At 39.0% G+C, this 18,018-nt stretch overlaps 1 protein-coding gene across 4 annotated transcripts in view; it reads right to left on the bottom strand.

The window, feature by feature from the left end:
- Positions 1 to 18,018, bottom strand: part of GRID2 (glutamate ionotropic receptor delta type subunit 2) — a 1,015,652-nt gene that overhangs the window by 426,160 nt on the left and 571,474 nt on the right. For all 4 annotated transcript variants that reach the window (XM_074950595.1, XM_074950596.1, XM_074950598.1 and 1 more), the window contains one exon: positions 9,821 to 10,026. In XM_074950595.1, coding sequence (XP_074806696.1) covers positions 9,821 to 10,026 — 206 coding nt within the window. The remainder of the gene's footprint in view (positions 1 to 9,820; positions 10,027 to 18,018) is intronic.

Genomic DNA, 18,018 nt, shown 5'->3' with positions numbered 1-18,018 from the left:
GAGGACTCTAAGTTTAAGTTAGATTCAAGTCTCAGAAGCGTATTCTTACTTTTGATTGCCTGTAACCATTTCTATCTTTATTTCTTATATTTGATATAACTTAAACCTATGTCCTTTTATTAATAAACTTACTTTACTTCGACAGTAAACCAGCTCAGTGCTTTGAAAGAGAGGGTTTGCTAACCCCCATTAAGGGAATAAGCTGCTGTGAACGGTTTCTTTCAAGGGGTAGCAAACGTGACAAGGTTTTGTGGGTGCTACAGGTAGAGGGGCTGAGCAATGCAGATAGGCCTCTCTGTTATTTGCGAGGCAAGGTTAGGATTAGCACAGTCTTGGAGAGTTAGTTGGCAAGGCAGATCAGGAATCTGACACACAGCATAGCAGCAGCAAAGCTCTCACTTGCTGAGGCTGAGAGGGGTAACACAGTGGCTCACAGTTCTGGGAAACCCAGCAGTCTGTCGCCGCACTTTTCATGACCCCTCCAGTGCATTGCTGCTTCTAAATCAATTGACTAGCAGAAACTGTTCTACCAGTAGAGAGGTCTCGCAGTCTTCACCAAAGTTTAATCCAAGTGACACAAGGAGGTGCATGTACATGCTTATTCTGTCCTCATACAGATACGGATGCACACATATCCCCTTGGCATAGAATAATATTACTGTTTACCCAGTACATTTCATCTGCAGATATCAAAGCACTTCACAAAAGGCGAAAGGTGAGCAAGCAGTGTTACACTCTTTTACAAATGGGAAGAACAACAATACAGAGCAGTTAAGTAACTTGCTCAAAGTCACACAGCAGATTGTTGGCAGAGCTGGGAATAGAACCCAGGTCTCCCAAGTCAGTTTGGTGTCATGTTTAGTAGACCACGCTACTGACAAAATAGCTCAATACATACTGGTCCAGGTGGACTTTCCACCTCTAACTGCTCGGAACTTATTTAATATTGGAGTTCCGTTACATTCTAGACGGAATAAATCAATGGGCCCAATCCTTCTCCCACTGAAGCCAGTGGTGGTTTTGCCACTGGGACCAGGCCCATCATTTTCTGTCTGTATTAACCTCTTTTCAGTTAAATTCAGTTTTGCCCGTGTGTTTATTTTTGAATCAGTGCTGATGCCCAAAGATAACAGTTAGAAACAGAGAGGGGAAAGATATTTCCTTTATAGAATTACACATCCAAACATCACAATGATGTCCCACGGGACGTGTGTGAAATGCAATACACACTGCACATAGAATCAAATGAAAGAAGGCTGAGCTTCTGTGAACTCTGAACCAGTAAAAGGATGGGTGAACCCGGTGTAGATAAAGTCAATCTGTCTCTGCTGTGACTTTGAAAATAGGCATTTTAAAGAAATAAACCTGCTTTTCGTGCAGATCTCTAGAGTAAATCCTTTTCTGTTCTTTCTACAGTTCACAACTAAATGATTTTAGGCTTACTGCATGGTCAGAGCTGAAGTTGAAACCTGTTACAATCATTTGGTCATATGTCACTGCATGAAAAACAAGTTGCTTTGGTAATTATTCAAATGTTTAGTTAAACACACTCGCACTGTTGCCAAGAACAGAGGACCCCATTAAAAGCTGGACCCTCCCCACCTTCATTAGGGTAATTTAACAAAGGATATGAATATTTATTACCCTAATTATAGGGAATATTGCAAAAAAACATGGTCAAGGTATGTGGCATGATGGCATAAACCATTCTTTAATTGTACCCGCATTCATTTCTCATATAAACACATGGAATCCATAAGTTAGAGAGAATTATTAGCCTTTTCTCTATCTTTACTCCATTTCACCTGCATATTTTAAAAGTATATTATGAAGTTAATATTAAACAATTATTCATTTATGAAGGTTGCAGAATAGCTCATATGACAACTTTCACCCAATGCTACCAGTTTCTCGGGATCAACGTGTATCGTCATGGGAAGGCAGAACTACAAGACATTTTAAGTTGACAGGTTCAAGAGGTGAAATGTAAAAAGCAAAAATCATGCACAGTTGATACTAGAAATGCCTAACACAGTTATATATGATTTTCATTTCCCTGCCTTGATGGCCAACGTGAACAAATAAAATGGCTTATACAGAGGTGAATACAATGGGAATTTACAGGCATTGCTCTTACAAGCAGAGCGGAGTCTGTTTTTTCACAGCAGCGCTCACATTTGGTAACTGAAATCAGCAATTAGCTTTGCACAACATATGTTTTATATGTGTTCTAATGCATTACAAAATAACAGAACTTACAAATATATTGCTATTCACTGTGCTGAGCTTGGTGATTTGGGAAGTCACAGTAGCAGCAGTAGTCTCAAGCACCAGCCACTTCAACCATAGATAGAGTCTCAGCTCTCAGAAGAGGGTGCTAGAAAAATGATCTGCAGTCCGAGAGTGCCTCTAAAGACTCCAGCCAGGGAGACTGGCTGTACTCTGCTCAGAATCAGCAGGATTAAAGCAGATTGGGGCCCACCTTACTCGGCACGAACACAATGATAAAATGGGATAAAATGCAACGTGGGTTTACCAAAAGTATATCATACCAGACTAACCTCATATCTTTCTTTCATAAGATAACGGATTTCTTAGATAAGGGAATGCAGCAGATCTAACTTATCTGGACTTCAATAAAGTATTTGACACAGTGTGCTAATGAAATCTGCTGCTCATACAAACTTGAGAGGCATTGACAATATAAAGGAAGATTACAATATTATATAGAAAGAATTGGCAGACCTATTGGATGGGACGAAATGTAATGCTACATATTGCACTTGGAGGTTAATGAGAATTCTGCCACAAGCTGGGAGCTCTTCACTTGGAACTAACTGAGGACAAGAGAGACTCAAGTATATTAGTCAATCACAGGATAACTATGAGTCATCTATGTAATGCAGCCTTAAAAAAAAAAAAGCAATCTTAAGTTGTATCAGGAGAGATATTTACAGTACAGATAGAGCAGTATTAATGCCATCCCACAAGGCATTGGCAATACTATTATACACCAAAATGCACGAAAGATGGATTCAAACCAGAACAGGTGCAGAGAAGAGGTACAACAACGATGAAGGGAATAGAGGGCCTATAATATGGAAGGAGACTTACGGAGTTTGGCTTGTTTAGCCAAGCAAAATAAAGGCTGAGAAGGGACACCTTAAATGACTGCTTCTTGGAGCAGCTAGTCCTGGAACCCACAAGAAGAGAAGCAATTCTTGATTTCGTCCTAAGTGAAGGGCAGGATCATATATGTGAATATAGCTGGACCGCTTGGTAATAGTGACCATAATATAATTAAATTTAACATCCCTGTGGCAGGGAAAACTCCACAATGGCCCAACACGGTATCATTTAATTTCAGAAAGGGGAACTACACAAAAATGAGGAGGTTAGTGAAACAGACATTAAAAGGTACAGTACCAAAAGTAAAATCCCTGCAAGCTGCATAGAAACTTTTTAAAGACACCATAACAGAGGCTCAACTTAAATGTATACCCCAATTTAAAAAACATAGGAAGAGAACCATCATGGTTAAACAACAAAGTAAAAGAATCAGTGAGAGGCAAAAAGGCATCCTTTAAAACGTGGAAGATAAATCCTAATGAGGAAAATAGAAAAGAGCATAAACTCTGGCAAATGAAGTGTAAAAATATAATTAGAAAGACCAAAAAAGAATTTGAAGAACAGTTAGCCAAAGACTCCAAAAGTAAGAGCAATTTTTTTTTAAATACATCAGAAGCAGAAAGCCTGCTAAACAACCAGTGGGGCCACTGACGATCGAGATGCTAAAGGAGCACTCAAAGACGAAAAGGCCATTGTGGAGAAACTAAATGAATTTTTTGCATTGGTCTTCATTGTTGAGGATGTGAGGGAGATTCCCAAACCTGAGCCATTCTTTTTGGGTGACAGATCTGAGGAACTGTCCCAAATTAATGAATCGTTAGAGGAGGTTTTGGAACAAACTGATAAACTAAACAGTAATATGTCTCCAGGACCTGATGGTATTTACTTAAGAGTTCTGAAGGAACTCAGATGTGAAATTGCAGGATTACTAACTGTCATCTGTAACCTATCATTTAAATCAGCTTCTGTACCAAATGACTGGAGGATAGCTAATGTGATGCCCATTTTTAAAAAGGGCTCCAGAGGTGACCCTGGCAACTACAGGCCAGTAAGCCTCACTTCAGTACTGGGCAAATTGGTTGAAACTATTGTAAAGAACAAAATTGTCAGACACATAGATGAACATAATTTGTTGGGAAATAGTCAACATGTTTTTTGTAAAGGGAAATCATGCCTCACCAATCTACTAGAATTCTTTGAGGGGGTCACCAAGCATGCGGACAAAGGAGATCCAGAGGATAAAGTGTATTTAGATTTTCAGAAAGCCTTTGACAAGGTCCCTCATCAAAGCAAAATAAGCAGTCATGGGATAAGAGGGAAGGTTCTCTCATGGATTGGTAACTGGTTAAAAGATAGGAAACAAAGGGTAGAAATAAATGATCAGTTTTCAGAATGGAGAGAGGTAAATAGTGGTGTTCCCCGGGGAGCTGTACTGGGCCCAGTCCTATTTAACATATTCATAAACAATCTGGAAAAAGGGGTAAACAGTGAGGTGGCAAAATTTGCAGATGATACAAAACAACTCAAGAGAGTGAAGTCCCAGGCAGACTCCGAAGAGCTACAAAAGGTTCTCACAAAACTGGGTGACTGGGCAACAAATGGCAGATGAAATTTCATGTTGATAAATGCGAAGTAATGCACATTGGAAAACACAATCCTAACTATACATATACAATGATGGGGTCTAAATTAGCTGTTACCACTCAAGGAAAATCTTGGAGTCATTGTGGATAGTTCTCTGAAATCATCCACTCAAGGTGCAGCGGCAGTCAAAAAAGCGAACAGAATGTTGGGAATCATCAAGAAAGGGATAGATAATAAGACAGAAAATATCACATTGCCTCTATATAAATCCGTGGTACGCCCACACCTTGAATACTGCGTGCAGATGTGGTCAACCTATCTCAAAAAAGATATATTGGAATTGGAAAAGGTTCAGAAAAGGGCAACAAAAATTATTAGGGTTATAGAACAGCTTCCGTATGAGGAGAGATTAATAAGACTGGGACTTTTCAGCTTGGAAATGAGGTGACTAAGGGGTGATATGACAGAGGTCTATAAAATCGTGAATGGTATAGAGAAAGTAAATAAGGAAGTGTTATTTACTCCTCCTCATAATACAAGAGCAAGGGGCCACCAAATGAAATTAATAGGTAGCATGTTTAAAACAAACACAAGAAAGTATTTTTTCACGAAATGGACTGTCAACATCTGGAACTCCTTGCCAAAGTATGTTGTGAAGGCCAATACTATAACGGCATTCAAAAGGGAGCTAGACAGATTCATGGAAGATAGGTCCATCAATGGCTATTAGCTAGGATGGTCAAGAATGGTGTCCCTAGCCTCTGTTTGCCAGAAGCTGGGATTGGATCACTTGATGATAACCTGTCTGTTCATTCCCTTTGGGACACCTGACATTGGCCACTGTCAGAGGACAGGGTACTGGGCTTGATGGACGTTTGGTCTGACCTGGTATGGCCATTCTTATGTTCTTATGATATGATAGCTCTCTATAAATACATTGGGGCATAACACACGGGAGTGCCATGCGCTATTTAAGCTAAAGGGCAATGCTGGCAAAACAAATGGGTATAAATTGGTCATGAATAATTTTAGATTGGAAATTAGAAGAAAGTTTCTAACCACCAGAGCAGTGAAGTTCTGCAACACCCTTCCAATGGAGAATAGTGGGGGCACGTTCATGAATGTGACTATATGACGGGCTTGTGTGCAATAGCAGGGAACTGGACTAAATATCCCAGGAGGTCCCTTTCAGTTTTGTGTTCCTATGTTCTTCCTGTGTGCTTAAGAGCATGGTAAGTTTCAGGCTAGAGATAGCTCTACCAGGGCTGTGCTTGAGAACCTGAGTAAAACAACTGCGCATGTTATGACTGAGGCTGCATTTCCAAGGACACAGTATCTGAGGGCTCAGTACCACAAGTTGCTGATCATTCTAGTCACCAACCTGCAAAGCACTTACGCACATGTTTAACATTAAGCATTTGAGTAATTCCACTGAAGTCATGAGATTATTCATATGTTTACAGTTAAGCACCTGATTAAGTGCTCTGCATGATTGGGGCCAGTAAACTCAGTTTATTGCAGAATTGAGCCCTAAATGAAAAATCTAATGCTTTAAATTAGTAGTTTACAACAAAATATGTAATTTTTTGGGGGTGCAGAGAAGGTAGAATCCAGTATTTTATCTGGTGTAGAAACTGAAGAGACAGGAGTTTTCTCATGTTTTAGAGACAATGTGATACAGTGGACAGAGCATGCATCCAGAAACTATCGAGTTCTCATACTGGCTTTATTGCTGACACACATTCCTAAAGCCTGACCCCCACACCCTTCTCCTTTTCCCACTGCCAAAACCCTGGATCACACTGTTGTTCTTTCGTGCATGGTTTAATGGGTCCTTATCCTATCCAGCCTCCCTGACACCCCCTCTCCAATCTAACATTCACCAGTTAAAGTCATCTTCATCATCCACTCCTCCAACTGCACTACCCGCCTCCCCTAGTCCCTCCATAGGCTCCTTATGTCCCCGCACAAATTCCTTATTCTACCTGAAAACCAGTGAGCAGTTTCACCAGCCAGGAAATGGAAATGAAATTCCAAGCCTCCATCTTTTTTAAGACCCCTTACCTCAGGGCTTGTTTATTATCTGCCAGTCACAAATACAAATGCAAAAGCTAGAAAACACCAGGCAATAACTCTCCAGAGGATTCCTCCCCCACCTTTTTAGACAATCAGGATACAAGTAGTCACTCCTTTCCCTCAGCTCCCTTTGACCCAATTTCCCCTTCCTTTACACTCTGCCCAGATCAGTCATGTAACCAGCAGGAACCTGTTAACGCTTTTAAGCTGCAGCACCTTTACCTTGTAACAAAAACTTTTTTAAAGCTTTGCCATGCTCTGCCCCTACATTCTCTTTCTCTCTCTGTCCAGTGATTCCTCATATGAAACTCTACATTCGATCCACTTCTCACCTCACTGTTCCCTTTGTTCCTTTTCCCACACATTATTCCCAATCCCCAAAATGGGGTGACCAGAGAGCAACAGTGAAAAATCAGGACCAAGGTGTGTGTGTTAAGGGTCCTATAGAAGACAAAGCCCCTAATGTTGGGACAGCCCTGATAAAATCAGGACATCTGGTCACCCTACCCCAAAAGGACATCAAGGATGCATGGGGCCTCTGGTTGTCACTTTGTCTTTCAAAATGGAAACAATGCTCCATTATCACTCTCTGAGAGGGTCGATGCGTGGATTAGCCAGCTGGTATCTGTACAACACTTCCAAGATATAAAGTTTGCTACCTAATTTTTAGGGATAATAAGCTATTTTCAAGATGGGAGAAAGGCATTTAAACCTCAAACCCCCTCTTCTTTCTGAACATTCTCTAGGTAGTGACCTCATCATTGCAAACTCCATGGATACAAAAGCTAGACAGAAAGCACGGATCAGCAAAGACATAACTAAAAGCATTGCTGTTTTCAAGAAACAAAAATATCAAAAGGTTAAAGCAAAGATAAACTCTTCCTCAAGGAATCTCTAATTTGCAGACTGCCAATTTATACTATTGTGTGAGACTATTTATTCTGGAAAAGGTGGTATTTGCACTGCAATCAAAGTCATGCTTGTTACAGTTGTGGCATGTCCTCAGCTGAACCATGAGAACATTAAATACTTTTGTTAAGTTAAGAAGCCCAGATGAACCAGCAGCTGCATGTCATGGGCAGGCAAGCCATAAAGGCTTAGGGCTTGTCTACACAGAGAGTTGTTCTTGATTAACTCCACATGTGGACAGTCTTAATAAGAGTATTTTCTTCCTGTTTAACTTAACCCAAGTGGTTAACCCAAGCTGAACAGGAACAAGGCATTCTTACTTTGGAATAAAAGTGGGTCTGTCTACAGGGGGACACTTAGGAAAATTAATCCAAACTAACTAAAGGTGCCAACAAACATTATTAGTTGAACTGCATTAAACCCTTGTGGAGAAACACCGATTCATAATTCAAGTGGCCTTAATTCAATTTACCTTAATGCATCTGGACGTCTTCAAGCATAAAGTTACTCATGAACAACTCTCTGTGTAGACAAGCCCTTAAGGCTTGACTACACTTAAAATACTACAGCATCACAACTACAACTGCACTGCTGTAGCACTTCATTGTAGACACTACATATGCCAATGGGCGGAGTTCTCTCATTGACATAGGTAACCACTTCCGCAGCAGGCGGTAGCCAGATCAACAGAAGAATTCTTCCATGTAGTGCTGTCTACATGGGGACTTAGGTCAGCTTAACTACAACTCTCAGGGGTGGGCATAGTTAAACCAAACTACTTGTCTAGCATAGACCAGGCCTTTTGCTGGAATAGCTTATTCCATTCCTTCCTGCTACCCTTTTCCCAACCTCCTGAGCAAACAATGCTGCCTACAAACAGATCCAGCATGAAAGATTATTGTTAAATGTAAGAAAATGGTATATTTTTGTGTGATGGATGAACAACATGTTTATTTTGAGCCACATGTTGATGGTGAAGGGAAGAATATATCTATGTCATGCACTTCTGGAGCATGGAGCTGTCCACTCATGTAATTAATAAAATAGGGTGGGATTTTTCAAAAGTATCGAGATGACTTAGGAGCACAATTTCCATTGAAAGCTAATAGGACTTGTCCTCCTAAATCACTTCGACTCTTGAAAATCCCACCCATATTAATTGCCATTAAGAAGTCTCCAGTTTCGCAAATGCCAACACCAATAGTATGCCATACATTCTGAATGTCCGGAACTATTTCATGACAATTCTACCATCTCTAACATATCCATAATTTGTTTTAAAAATTAAAAACAATTTTTCTCTTACTTTCCTGCGTCCCCCACCACAAAAATAACAACAACAAAAACCAAAACCCTATCGTATAAAGAAAAGGGAAGATCATTAAAAGACAAAACAAACCTGCTCCACCCCGAAACACAAAACACCTATCCCACCAATATGGCAGTCAGCTACTTCAAACACAAAACCCCTTTAATTAGTTAAATTTGATGCTGTAATCCAATTTTTGCTTAAATATATCAATACTACTGTATTTTAGCTCTTTAAATTCTTCATGGATATATTATCCTTTTAACTTAAACCTATGATCCCAATTTCCGATCTTATAACCTCTAACGGGTCATTATTAAACTTAATTTTATAAAAACCCAGCAAGTTTCAGTGCATCAATCAGATAAACACAACCATATCCAAAATATATGTAATTAAATAAAAATATCACTACTTTCAGCAGTAAAGTGGATGCTAAGGAATAAATGAGATGAGCAGGTAATTAGCAGTACAACAGACATGAATGTTAATAAGAGTTCTAAAGATAATTCTCTTGTATTCTTTGTAATATATTGCTCATAAGGGGCACAGGTATACTTTCCTTTGGATGCACTCATATGAACCATAAAACCATCATGAACAAGTGTTTTATGTTGTTGGTTCTTTCTGAGAGAGAATCAAGCATACATATTAAAGTATTTATTTTTACAAGAAGTCACATAAAGTGCATCTATGTACTGTATTTTATAAGATGTCAGGTAAAATTAATCATTTCACCAACATTTTAAAATTTCAGTAAACAAAGTTGGGGGCATAGAGGGTCAGAGAAAATTAACACTGCTGATCACTTACCTCTGTAATGAAGGACTTGGCTGTCGATGCGTTCATTACAAGAATGGCCCGTCTCAGTGTGTCCCGGTAGCGATTCAGTTCTTCTATTCGCATGGTGGCAAAGAGCCCTGTGATCATTTTATTGATGTTATTCTCTACCTTCTGCAGTGCTACATCCATTCCCTGCTGAGATACTTTGTCCAAAAATTCTTGTATTCCACGGATATCTAGGAACATCAAAAGCCCATCAAAATGCTAATTTGTATATAGAACAGAGACCAAAACACTGTTCTGCTTATCTTGAAAAGGTATTCTACCCAGTGTTGGGTAGATCCCTGAAGGCCACCCTAACTTAATACTCATTTGAACTTGTCCTGAGCTATGCTCATGGTACGTCCTAAAGTGATAAAATGTGGGAAGAATTTTATGTATGGGTTAGTGTTCAAAATAATCACTTAAAAACTGTACTTAATTATGTTCAGTTGATTTCCTCACTCAATCACCATATTGTTTCCAATTCTAATTAACACTGTACATCTCCGAGAACAGTTTCATACTAAATGACACATGCAGAGAAGGGGAGGCTAAGTTATCAGACTGCAACATACAGTGCTTTTCTTTGTTTCTCTTCTTGGAGACTGGAAATAATGTTATCACCATAATACAACTGTCCTTGGAGAAGCACATACTTTGGATACCTAAACTTAGCTGCAGTAAGGCCTGCATTAGCTATTTACCAAAAAGCTGGAAGGATGGGTCCAAGTTGTACATAAATTGAGTTCCTTTATAAAAAAAGAATCAAACACAACCATAACATGTTACTTGGTAGATACAATGGCCATTGACTGTGTTTAGTATTAAATAAAAATGAAAACAAAATGCAGGCATGATGTTTTTTTCCATACACAAAGAGTTGTAATGGAGCCTGCTGGCTCATTCTGTGTACACCTTTCCTAAGAACAAGTTGTTTATGTTTATGTTTATCTTTTGACGTAACTGCTTAAGTCATTGTGCCTACAGTATCTGCACCCTTTCCTTTTCCATAAATCCTACAAATAATCCTTTCATTTAGCTATGCGTCTGAGTGCTCACTGGAGACCCACCAGCTATTTGAGTTTATAGGGCCTTATGGTTAAAAAGTCTTCAGCGCCTGCTTTTGAGTTATGGCATACCTATCCAATATAAAAATGTTTTCGAGTGTCACAGTGCTAAACAACCACCCTTCTGCAAAGGGCCAGTTGCAGAGTTAAAACTGATGCTTACAGTTCAAATAACTTATTTTCATTTGCAAACAAAAGAACAAAAAGGAACAAACATACAATCCCCAGGAGAGAACACTCTGTCTCTCTCCCTTGTGAGAGTCTATACTAATCTGAGCACAAAATGGCTGCCTGTCTTCAGAGACAGTAGAGTCCTTAGAGAGTTTAAAATGCAGTGTAATGTAACGCAGCCATACAACAGTCACATATCTAAATAATCCACATAAGTTATTTAAAAAAGCCAGGCTTGGGAGTAAGCTTGTTTAAAACATTAATATTCCATGAGTTGAACCACTGGAAGTAAAATATAACAAACCAGGCGGCCATTTTAGGAATCCATGGCTGCAACCACATTATTTATATATAGATAAGTCAGTAATGTTTGAAGTATTACTAAATATCTGAAGAATGGTTTAACTCTGATAAAGTCAATGCACATCCTAAAAATAAAGTTCCAAAAGATCATCAGATGCTAATTACAGCTTCTATTTAAACTGGAAGTCTAAACTGGGAAAATTAAATTCAGTCTAATCAGGGATGTTGGGTTGTTTTGGGTTTTTTTTGGCACTTCAATGCCAATTTAAGAAGCAACAAGATTATCTGAAGGGTTACAAACATGCCTAGTTTTATGCAAACAATAAACTAGCTGCTTCTGCTTTCAAGTTTTACATATTTACCATGTTTCTGGGTTACTTAACAGCCAGTTAGACAGGAACTTTTTGATAGAGATAAAGATTGGCCAGGAATGCACTAAATTATTTACACCTTCTCAGGTACCTACATATACCATGAGAATACCTGGGAAAAGGTGACCTAAATTAGGACAAAGTTTTGTCAGATTTCAATTCCATACCAACGGCCAGGGGCTCCTCTCACCCACTCAAGAGAGAGAGAAATGAGTGGGAGAGAAAACAGGAGGAGAACTTCTGTTTTCCTAAAACATGTGTTCTAGTTTAACCAGAAGTTATGGGCTTGATGCTGTCATTACTGAATGAAATTCTCTGATCTGTATTATGCAGGTGGTCAGACTAGATGATCAAACGACTCCCTTCTGGCCTTGAAAATCTATTAATCTAACAAAGCAATGCAATATGTTGAATATTAACAGACCCAGTGGACATTAAGACTTGGAATGCTCTTTGTTGATAAGATTATTCTTCCCAGTGATCTTTCAGTCTATGCATGGTGGCACCTTGATACACATCTAGGGAGAAAGTGTCATTTAATGGACAGGGCGCCAGACAGAGTAAGGAAATCTGTGTATTATTCCTAACCTTGCTACGGACATATTGCAATGCTGGGTAAATTCTTGATGTCTTTGTCCCTCAGTTGCCCTACTTGTAAAAGGAGGATGACAATAATGAAGCTTACCTATCTTAATGAAACACTTTGGGATCACCAGATGAAAACTGCTGCTTAAGTTATGCTGGTTGTTAATTCCAGTGTTTTAGCTCTGTCGTCGCTAGAGATGATCTTCTTTGAAAAGTATGCCAAAGAATAGGTTCTACCATTGAAAGGGTAGTATCAGCTCACCTTTGCTGCATAGACTAACTGATAGCAGGATATTTCTACATTGTACCATGGAACCCTCTTTCTCATGGGTAAATTCATTCTGCACAAAAATCTGGTAAGTGGCTGGTGCTGCAGATGTTTCAGCAGAGGCACACAAAGAGCTCTTAATTTTTGTTGCACAGGTGATTCTCATCCCGCATTTGCTAGCCAGACGACTAGAAATGAGATTTTTATTTTTAAATCAGATCATCTACAATCATTTCAAAGAATGTAGGAGAGCTAGCTATTGTCACCAATGTAAAGAATCCTCATTACAGTCTTCGTACTAGAGCCAGTGTTACTGCCTTATCTCTAACCCTGGGTCACTAATATTTAGTATTTGATTTTTAGAAATACAACCATCACATTTGACTCAAGGTTACATGATATAGAATCAGCTTTTCAATGTCAATGATAAGTCAGGAAGTCAAACCCTACCTGTAAAGAAACAGATATGCTACTCACCACGACATCTCTTCCCAGGCAAAAAATGTGGCATACCAGGTGGCATACCATGTGCCAAAAATGAAGCAGCTTGGGATCTTTTGAAAGAATCTGAGAAATGAGTCCCTTTATCAGGGGTTCTCCTTTTGGAAATACTCTTCCCAGTCACCCAGACATTAAAATCTAGGTACCGTTAGTAAGAGCGCAGACACGATTATCTAATCTCAACTACTGAGTTAGGAGAGATGACCTTGTGTTTTAAGTGTTAGGCCTGGACTCAATCAATCAGAGTTTAGTTCCCAGCTTTGCCATAGATTTCCTATATGACTTTGGGCAAATCACTTCAGGTTCATTTACATTGCAACAAACCCCCTCCCCCTACAACAAGTCTCAGAATCCAGGCCTACTGACCAGGGTTCTGGAGCTTGCACTATGGGGCTAGAAATAGAAGTACAGACATTCCTGTTTGGGCTGCAGTATGGACTCTGAGACCCACCCACTTGCTGCTATATTTAGCTCCATAGTGCAAGCCCAAGTCAGTAATTAATTGGTGATGAATTACAGGTTTTAATTTTGGTAATGTAGACCCACCTCTTGATTCTCTCTCTAATGCATTTTAGTGTGCAATTGCTTTGTTCATGAGACCATGTTTGTGGAACTGTGTGCTTGAAATTAGTCCCATTGACCGGACTGCTAGCTATTTTAAAAACCTCGAGTGCTGATGTAGGCAGGATGAGAAAACCAACTAATCCGCATCCCAATCAGATGATATTGGCTACCAGCAGTACATTAAGAAATCAGTGAGATTATCATTATGAAAGAAGTTATTTTAAAGGACAAGGAAAACTTTACTTAGGTCAAACTCTTAATGATATTGTTTGAATGAGCAGTACAAATTTTTATGCAATTTGGAGGGCATTCTGTTATTTGGTGGCATCCAGAGGTTTTTTTAAGTTGGTTCAGCCTACCCGCTGCCCAACCTTACTTTTCAAAACACAACTGTTTTGCAAGAATGCAGATGAAAAGGAGGTATATCAGTGACAAAGACATTATTAAATAATAAAATAAAGTACAAAGAGCCAGATTCTCAGCTAGTGTTAATCAGCATAGCTTCAAGGGCGTTAGACTGATTTATACCAGCTGAAAGCCTGGGCCAGGTTTGTTAATATATTTGTGAACAAATAGGCTGGAGGTGCTCCAATGCATAGCATGGACTGATTCATTAGTACTAAGTCAACCAGCAGGTTGCAGATAAAATCACATATCCCAGAAGTTTAATAAACTTTCCTACAAACAATTATTTTTCTGAAATTTCACCCCAATAAAGTATCAGGTATTTGTTATTCACTGTTTCCTATTAATCATTAGTCAATCACCGGTTTAAAAGGTTGCATTCATCCTATCAGACAGCAGAACCAATATGATGTAACTTAATTGATCAATTACACCATGAAAAATAAATAGCAAACATCAACTATCTAGAGAATGAAAACTGCTCATCCGCACTTTTGAAAAACAAGTACATTCAGAAATGGATATGAAGTTTACATTCACAATGAATAATCAGACCAGCTCTGGATGATAGAAAGTTTATACTACCTGATAATGATGATAAACTAAATCCTGCTTGCTTCTGGCATTTTACTAGAGATAAAAGAGAATTATAAGGTAATCACTGCTCCTAATTGAGCATTTAGTTTTCCCAGGGTGGTATACAGTCATTAACCCATCCTTCTGTAATATAATTTTAGACCTCAAAACCACCTCACATTCTGCTCGGATGAAAAATATCACCTGATTCAGCTGCTGCAGAAAAGGTGAATGCACTTGTCATAAATATTCACTGGCTGATTACTCAAAAGACTATTTTGTTTGTACTGTTGATGAGGAAAGCAGTTGTATAACATATGATGCTGTTCAAATTCTTATCAAGAAAGCTTTATATATCTACCGCAGTAATCCTTTCTTACACAGTGATGGCTGCAATGATGGAGCCTATTAATGATGGATATGTACTGTACACCACAGAGGCATAGCTCAGGCTGGAATCTGAAAAAGTCTCAGTTCTACTTCAAGTGTTGAGCTAAATATCCATATTTCTACAAGATGGTTGATATTTATTAACTTAGTTAGGATTTAAGATGAAGTGAGCAATGATGTTTAGCATGATGATTCCATAACACAATCTCTCTCTTCTTTCACCCTACTCTCAGATCAGTGCAGTTCCCTCCCATTAGTGATCTGTAATACAAAGAACCGTCAGACCAAACTACCAGACTACCCTCTTCTGAAGTTTTCAGTGGTGTTAGGGAGTTGAATGAGAGCATTAATTGAAATATATTTTGGTTAATGATGAGCTAACCTCATTCAGGCTCACTGTTGATAAGCTTACTTTCAGGAGCTTATATGTTTGATTGTACCATCCAAATTTCTGTGGTCTACAAAACAGGACTGGAAATGTATTTGAAGAAGTTTTGAAAAGTCACAGAGCAGAAGAAGGGGAAAAAAGAAACAAGGATAAGTGACACTGCTGCCAAACAACAACAAATAAAAATCAAAACAAAAACCACCCCTACACCACACCTTGCACATTACTATAAGAAGGAGAAAAGGAAGGGGATTAAAATTTTCAAATTCTAAAGTTTGAAAACTAATTTTTTAATAATATAAAATGTTCCATTTTGAACCTGTGAAATGAAAACAACTTCATCATTTTTTGAAAATGTTTTTGTTGTTTTGTCTAAACATTTTTCTTCCAGCTCACCTCAACAATAAGAGAATTCCCTAAATTAAAGTTTCTGTTGCAACAGTTCTTCAGCCTCAGTGCATATACTATACATTTCATGGTATATATCTCTAATAAACTTTAATCCACTACAGTTCATATTTAACAAGAAAAACAGGAATAGTTAATACTACATATGTGGCTGAATCAGTATTGCAATAGGGACTTTAACCTTTGGAATTTCCAGACACTTGAGTACTTGGTTTTCATCCAGGTTGTTGATTGATACTAGATTTTCCTAAGTTTCTCTGCCTTTTAACAGGGAGGGAGGAGGGACAGACAGACAAGATAAAAGGGGAAAAGGGGGCAAGGGAAAGAAGAAGAAGAAGAAAATTGAATGGGAGCTGGTATTAATCCCAAAGTGCAGCATTTTCTACCTGAACTTCTATAAAGCAGAGAGAAAAAAAACAACCCAGTCAGATACCATGCTTGTATTGATGTGATAAATGGCATTTACCATGTACCCTTGACTGCCTGACTGTTTTTCTACCATTAATTCATCTTCCTTGTGACTAAATCTTATGTTCCAGACATCTGAGAAGCTTTGAAAATTTGCTGTTAACTGGGGGAGAGTGCTTCTTTCCTCCAAAGCATACAATATTTCTCCCAAAACTACCTGGCACATGGCCCAGGAATGGCACTATTTAGTCTTGGATGAGTGACTAGTTTAAGGTCTGATATTTCACAGTCCTGCCGGACTAGAAATAGGAGCCACAGTTTTAAAAATAGATGCTTTCAATTCGGCTCCTATATTTATTGGCAACTCAATAAGTGCCCTGATTATAGGAGGTGTTGAGCACCCAGCAGCTCCTATTCGATTAATTTAATGTACTCATATTTTAAAATCTTGGCCAGGAGCTTTATACCTTTGCAAGTGCGGGAATCTTTCCGACATCCAAAAATGATGTCCACTCTACTCCAGTAGGTTATAAGATATGGGATCTTAACAGCATCACATTATTATACACAGAATTTGTTCTACCTTGTCCTGTCCTTGTTCCTTGCTTTTAAGAGTGGGCAGGGGTTAATATTGCTAAGGCTACCTATGGAGGACTATAGGCCCATGCCACCAACCAGACATGTCTAAGAAGGTCCCTGAATTGCTGGCAGTGGTGGTTTCGGAGCAGCCACTGATCCTTCCCCTGCCCCAGGTAAGAAGCAGTATGCCAGCCAAGCAGTCATTAGTGGCAAGATAGTTCTTGCAAGGGAAATCTGTTCTGAAGAAACCCAAAATCTCCTGTGGAAAAGCAAGAGGCTTTGTACCAAGTAAACCTACTTAATGACATGGAAAAGTTTCTCCATCTGGGAAGGTCAGAGGAAGTAGGCCTTTCATTTGGGATTATTTACTGTACCTAACATGGTCAAAACTATCTTTGAGCTTGATCAGAGTACACTTGGCTGCCATTTTGCCTTTCTACCTTCTGATGCAAGGACTGACAACTTTTGCTTTTACTCTGCCTACCCAAATTCAACTGATCCATATAGTCCTTTCAGCGTACAAACTACCTCTCTAGTGGGATCTGACCTTTTTGTTTCAAAGCTAACTAACCTATGTCAGACAGGTTGCAATCTATACCTTCTTACTGTGAAGACCACATCTTAAAAAAAATTAGTGAGAGCAAAGTCATGATGGTCGTTGTCACCTACATTGTTCCTCTCAGGGATAAGGTGGTCCTATGTCCTCACCTGTGATTCCTGACTGAAGTAATCTCCAATTTCCTGGCCTTTAGTTTCTCTGCATTGTTTCTCAAACACCATTCAAAACCAGGAGAAGTTAGGCTTTGTACTTCAGACACCTTTTGTTTACATACTACCAAAACAATCCCAGACCTTTTGCAGCATATAGGCATAAGACTAGGAGTCAATCTATTTCAGCTCAAGGCTGCTCAAATGGATAAGACTCTGCATCTTTGCCAGCTACAACTTGCAAATCTGCAGTTATCTCTAGGTATTGGGGCACATTCAATTGGACCTACAGCAGCTTCCATACCATGCCTTTACTATGTTATCTTAACTGAAATGTGGAAACATGGAGCTCTACACACCTTTACTCAGAATTAACCCCTCAGACCAGTCTCCTCTGAGCTCATTGATGCTTGTTAATAATCATAAGAGTGGGGATCCATGTGCCATTTCTAGAAGAAAGAAACTAATTAGTGTGACACCCTGGCACCCCCATA

This window comes from Natator depressus, chromosome 4 (assembly GCF_965152275.1).
Source record: "Natator depressus isolate rNatDep1 chromosome 4, rNatDep2.hap1, whole genome shotgun sequence".
Lineage (NCBI taxonomy): Eukaryota > Metazoa > Chordata > Testudines > Cheloniidae > Natator > Natator depressus.
This window is presented reverse-complemented; position numbering and strand designations above follow the sequence as displayed.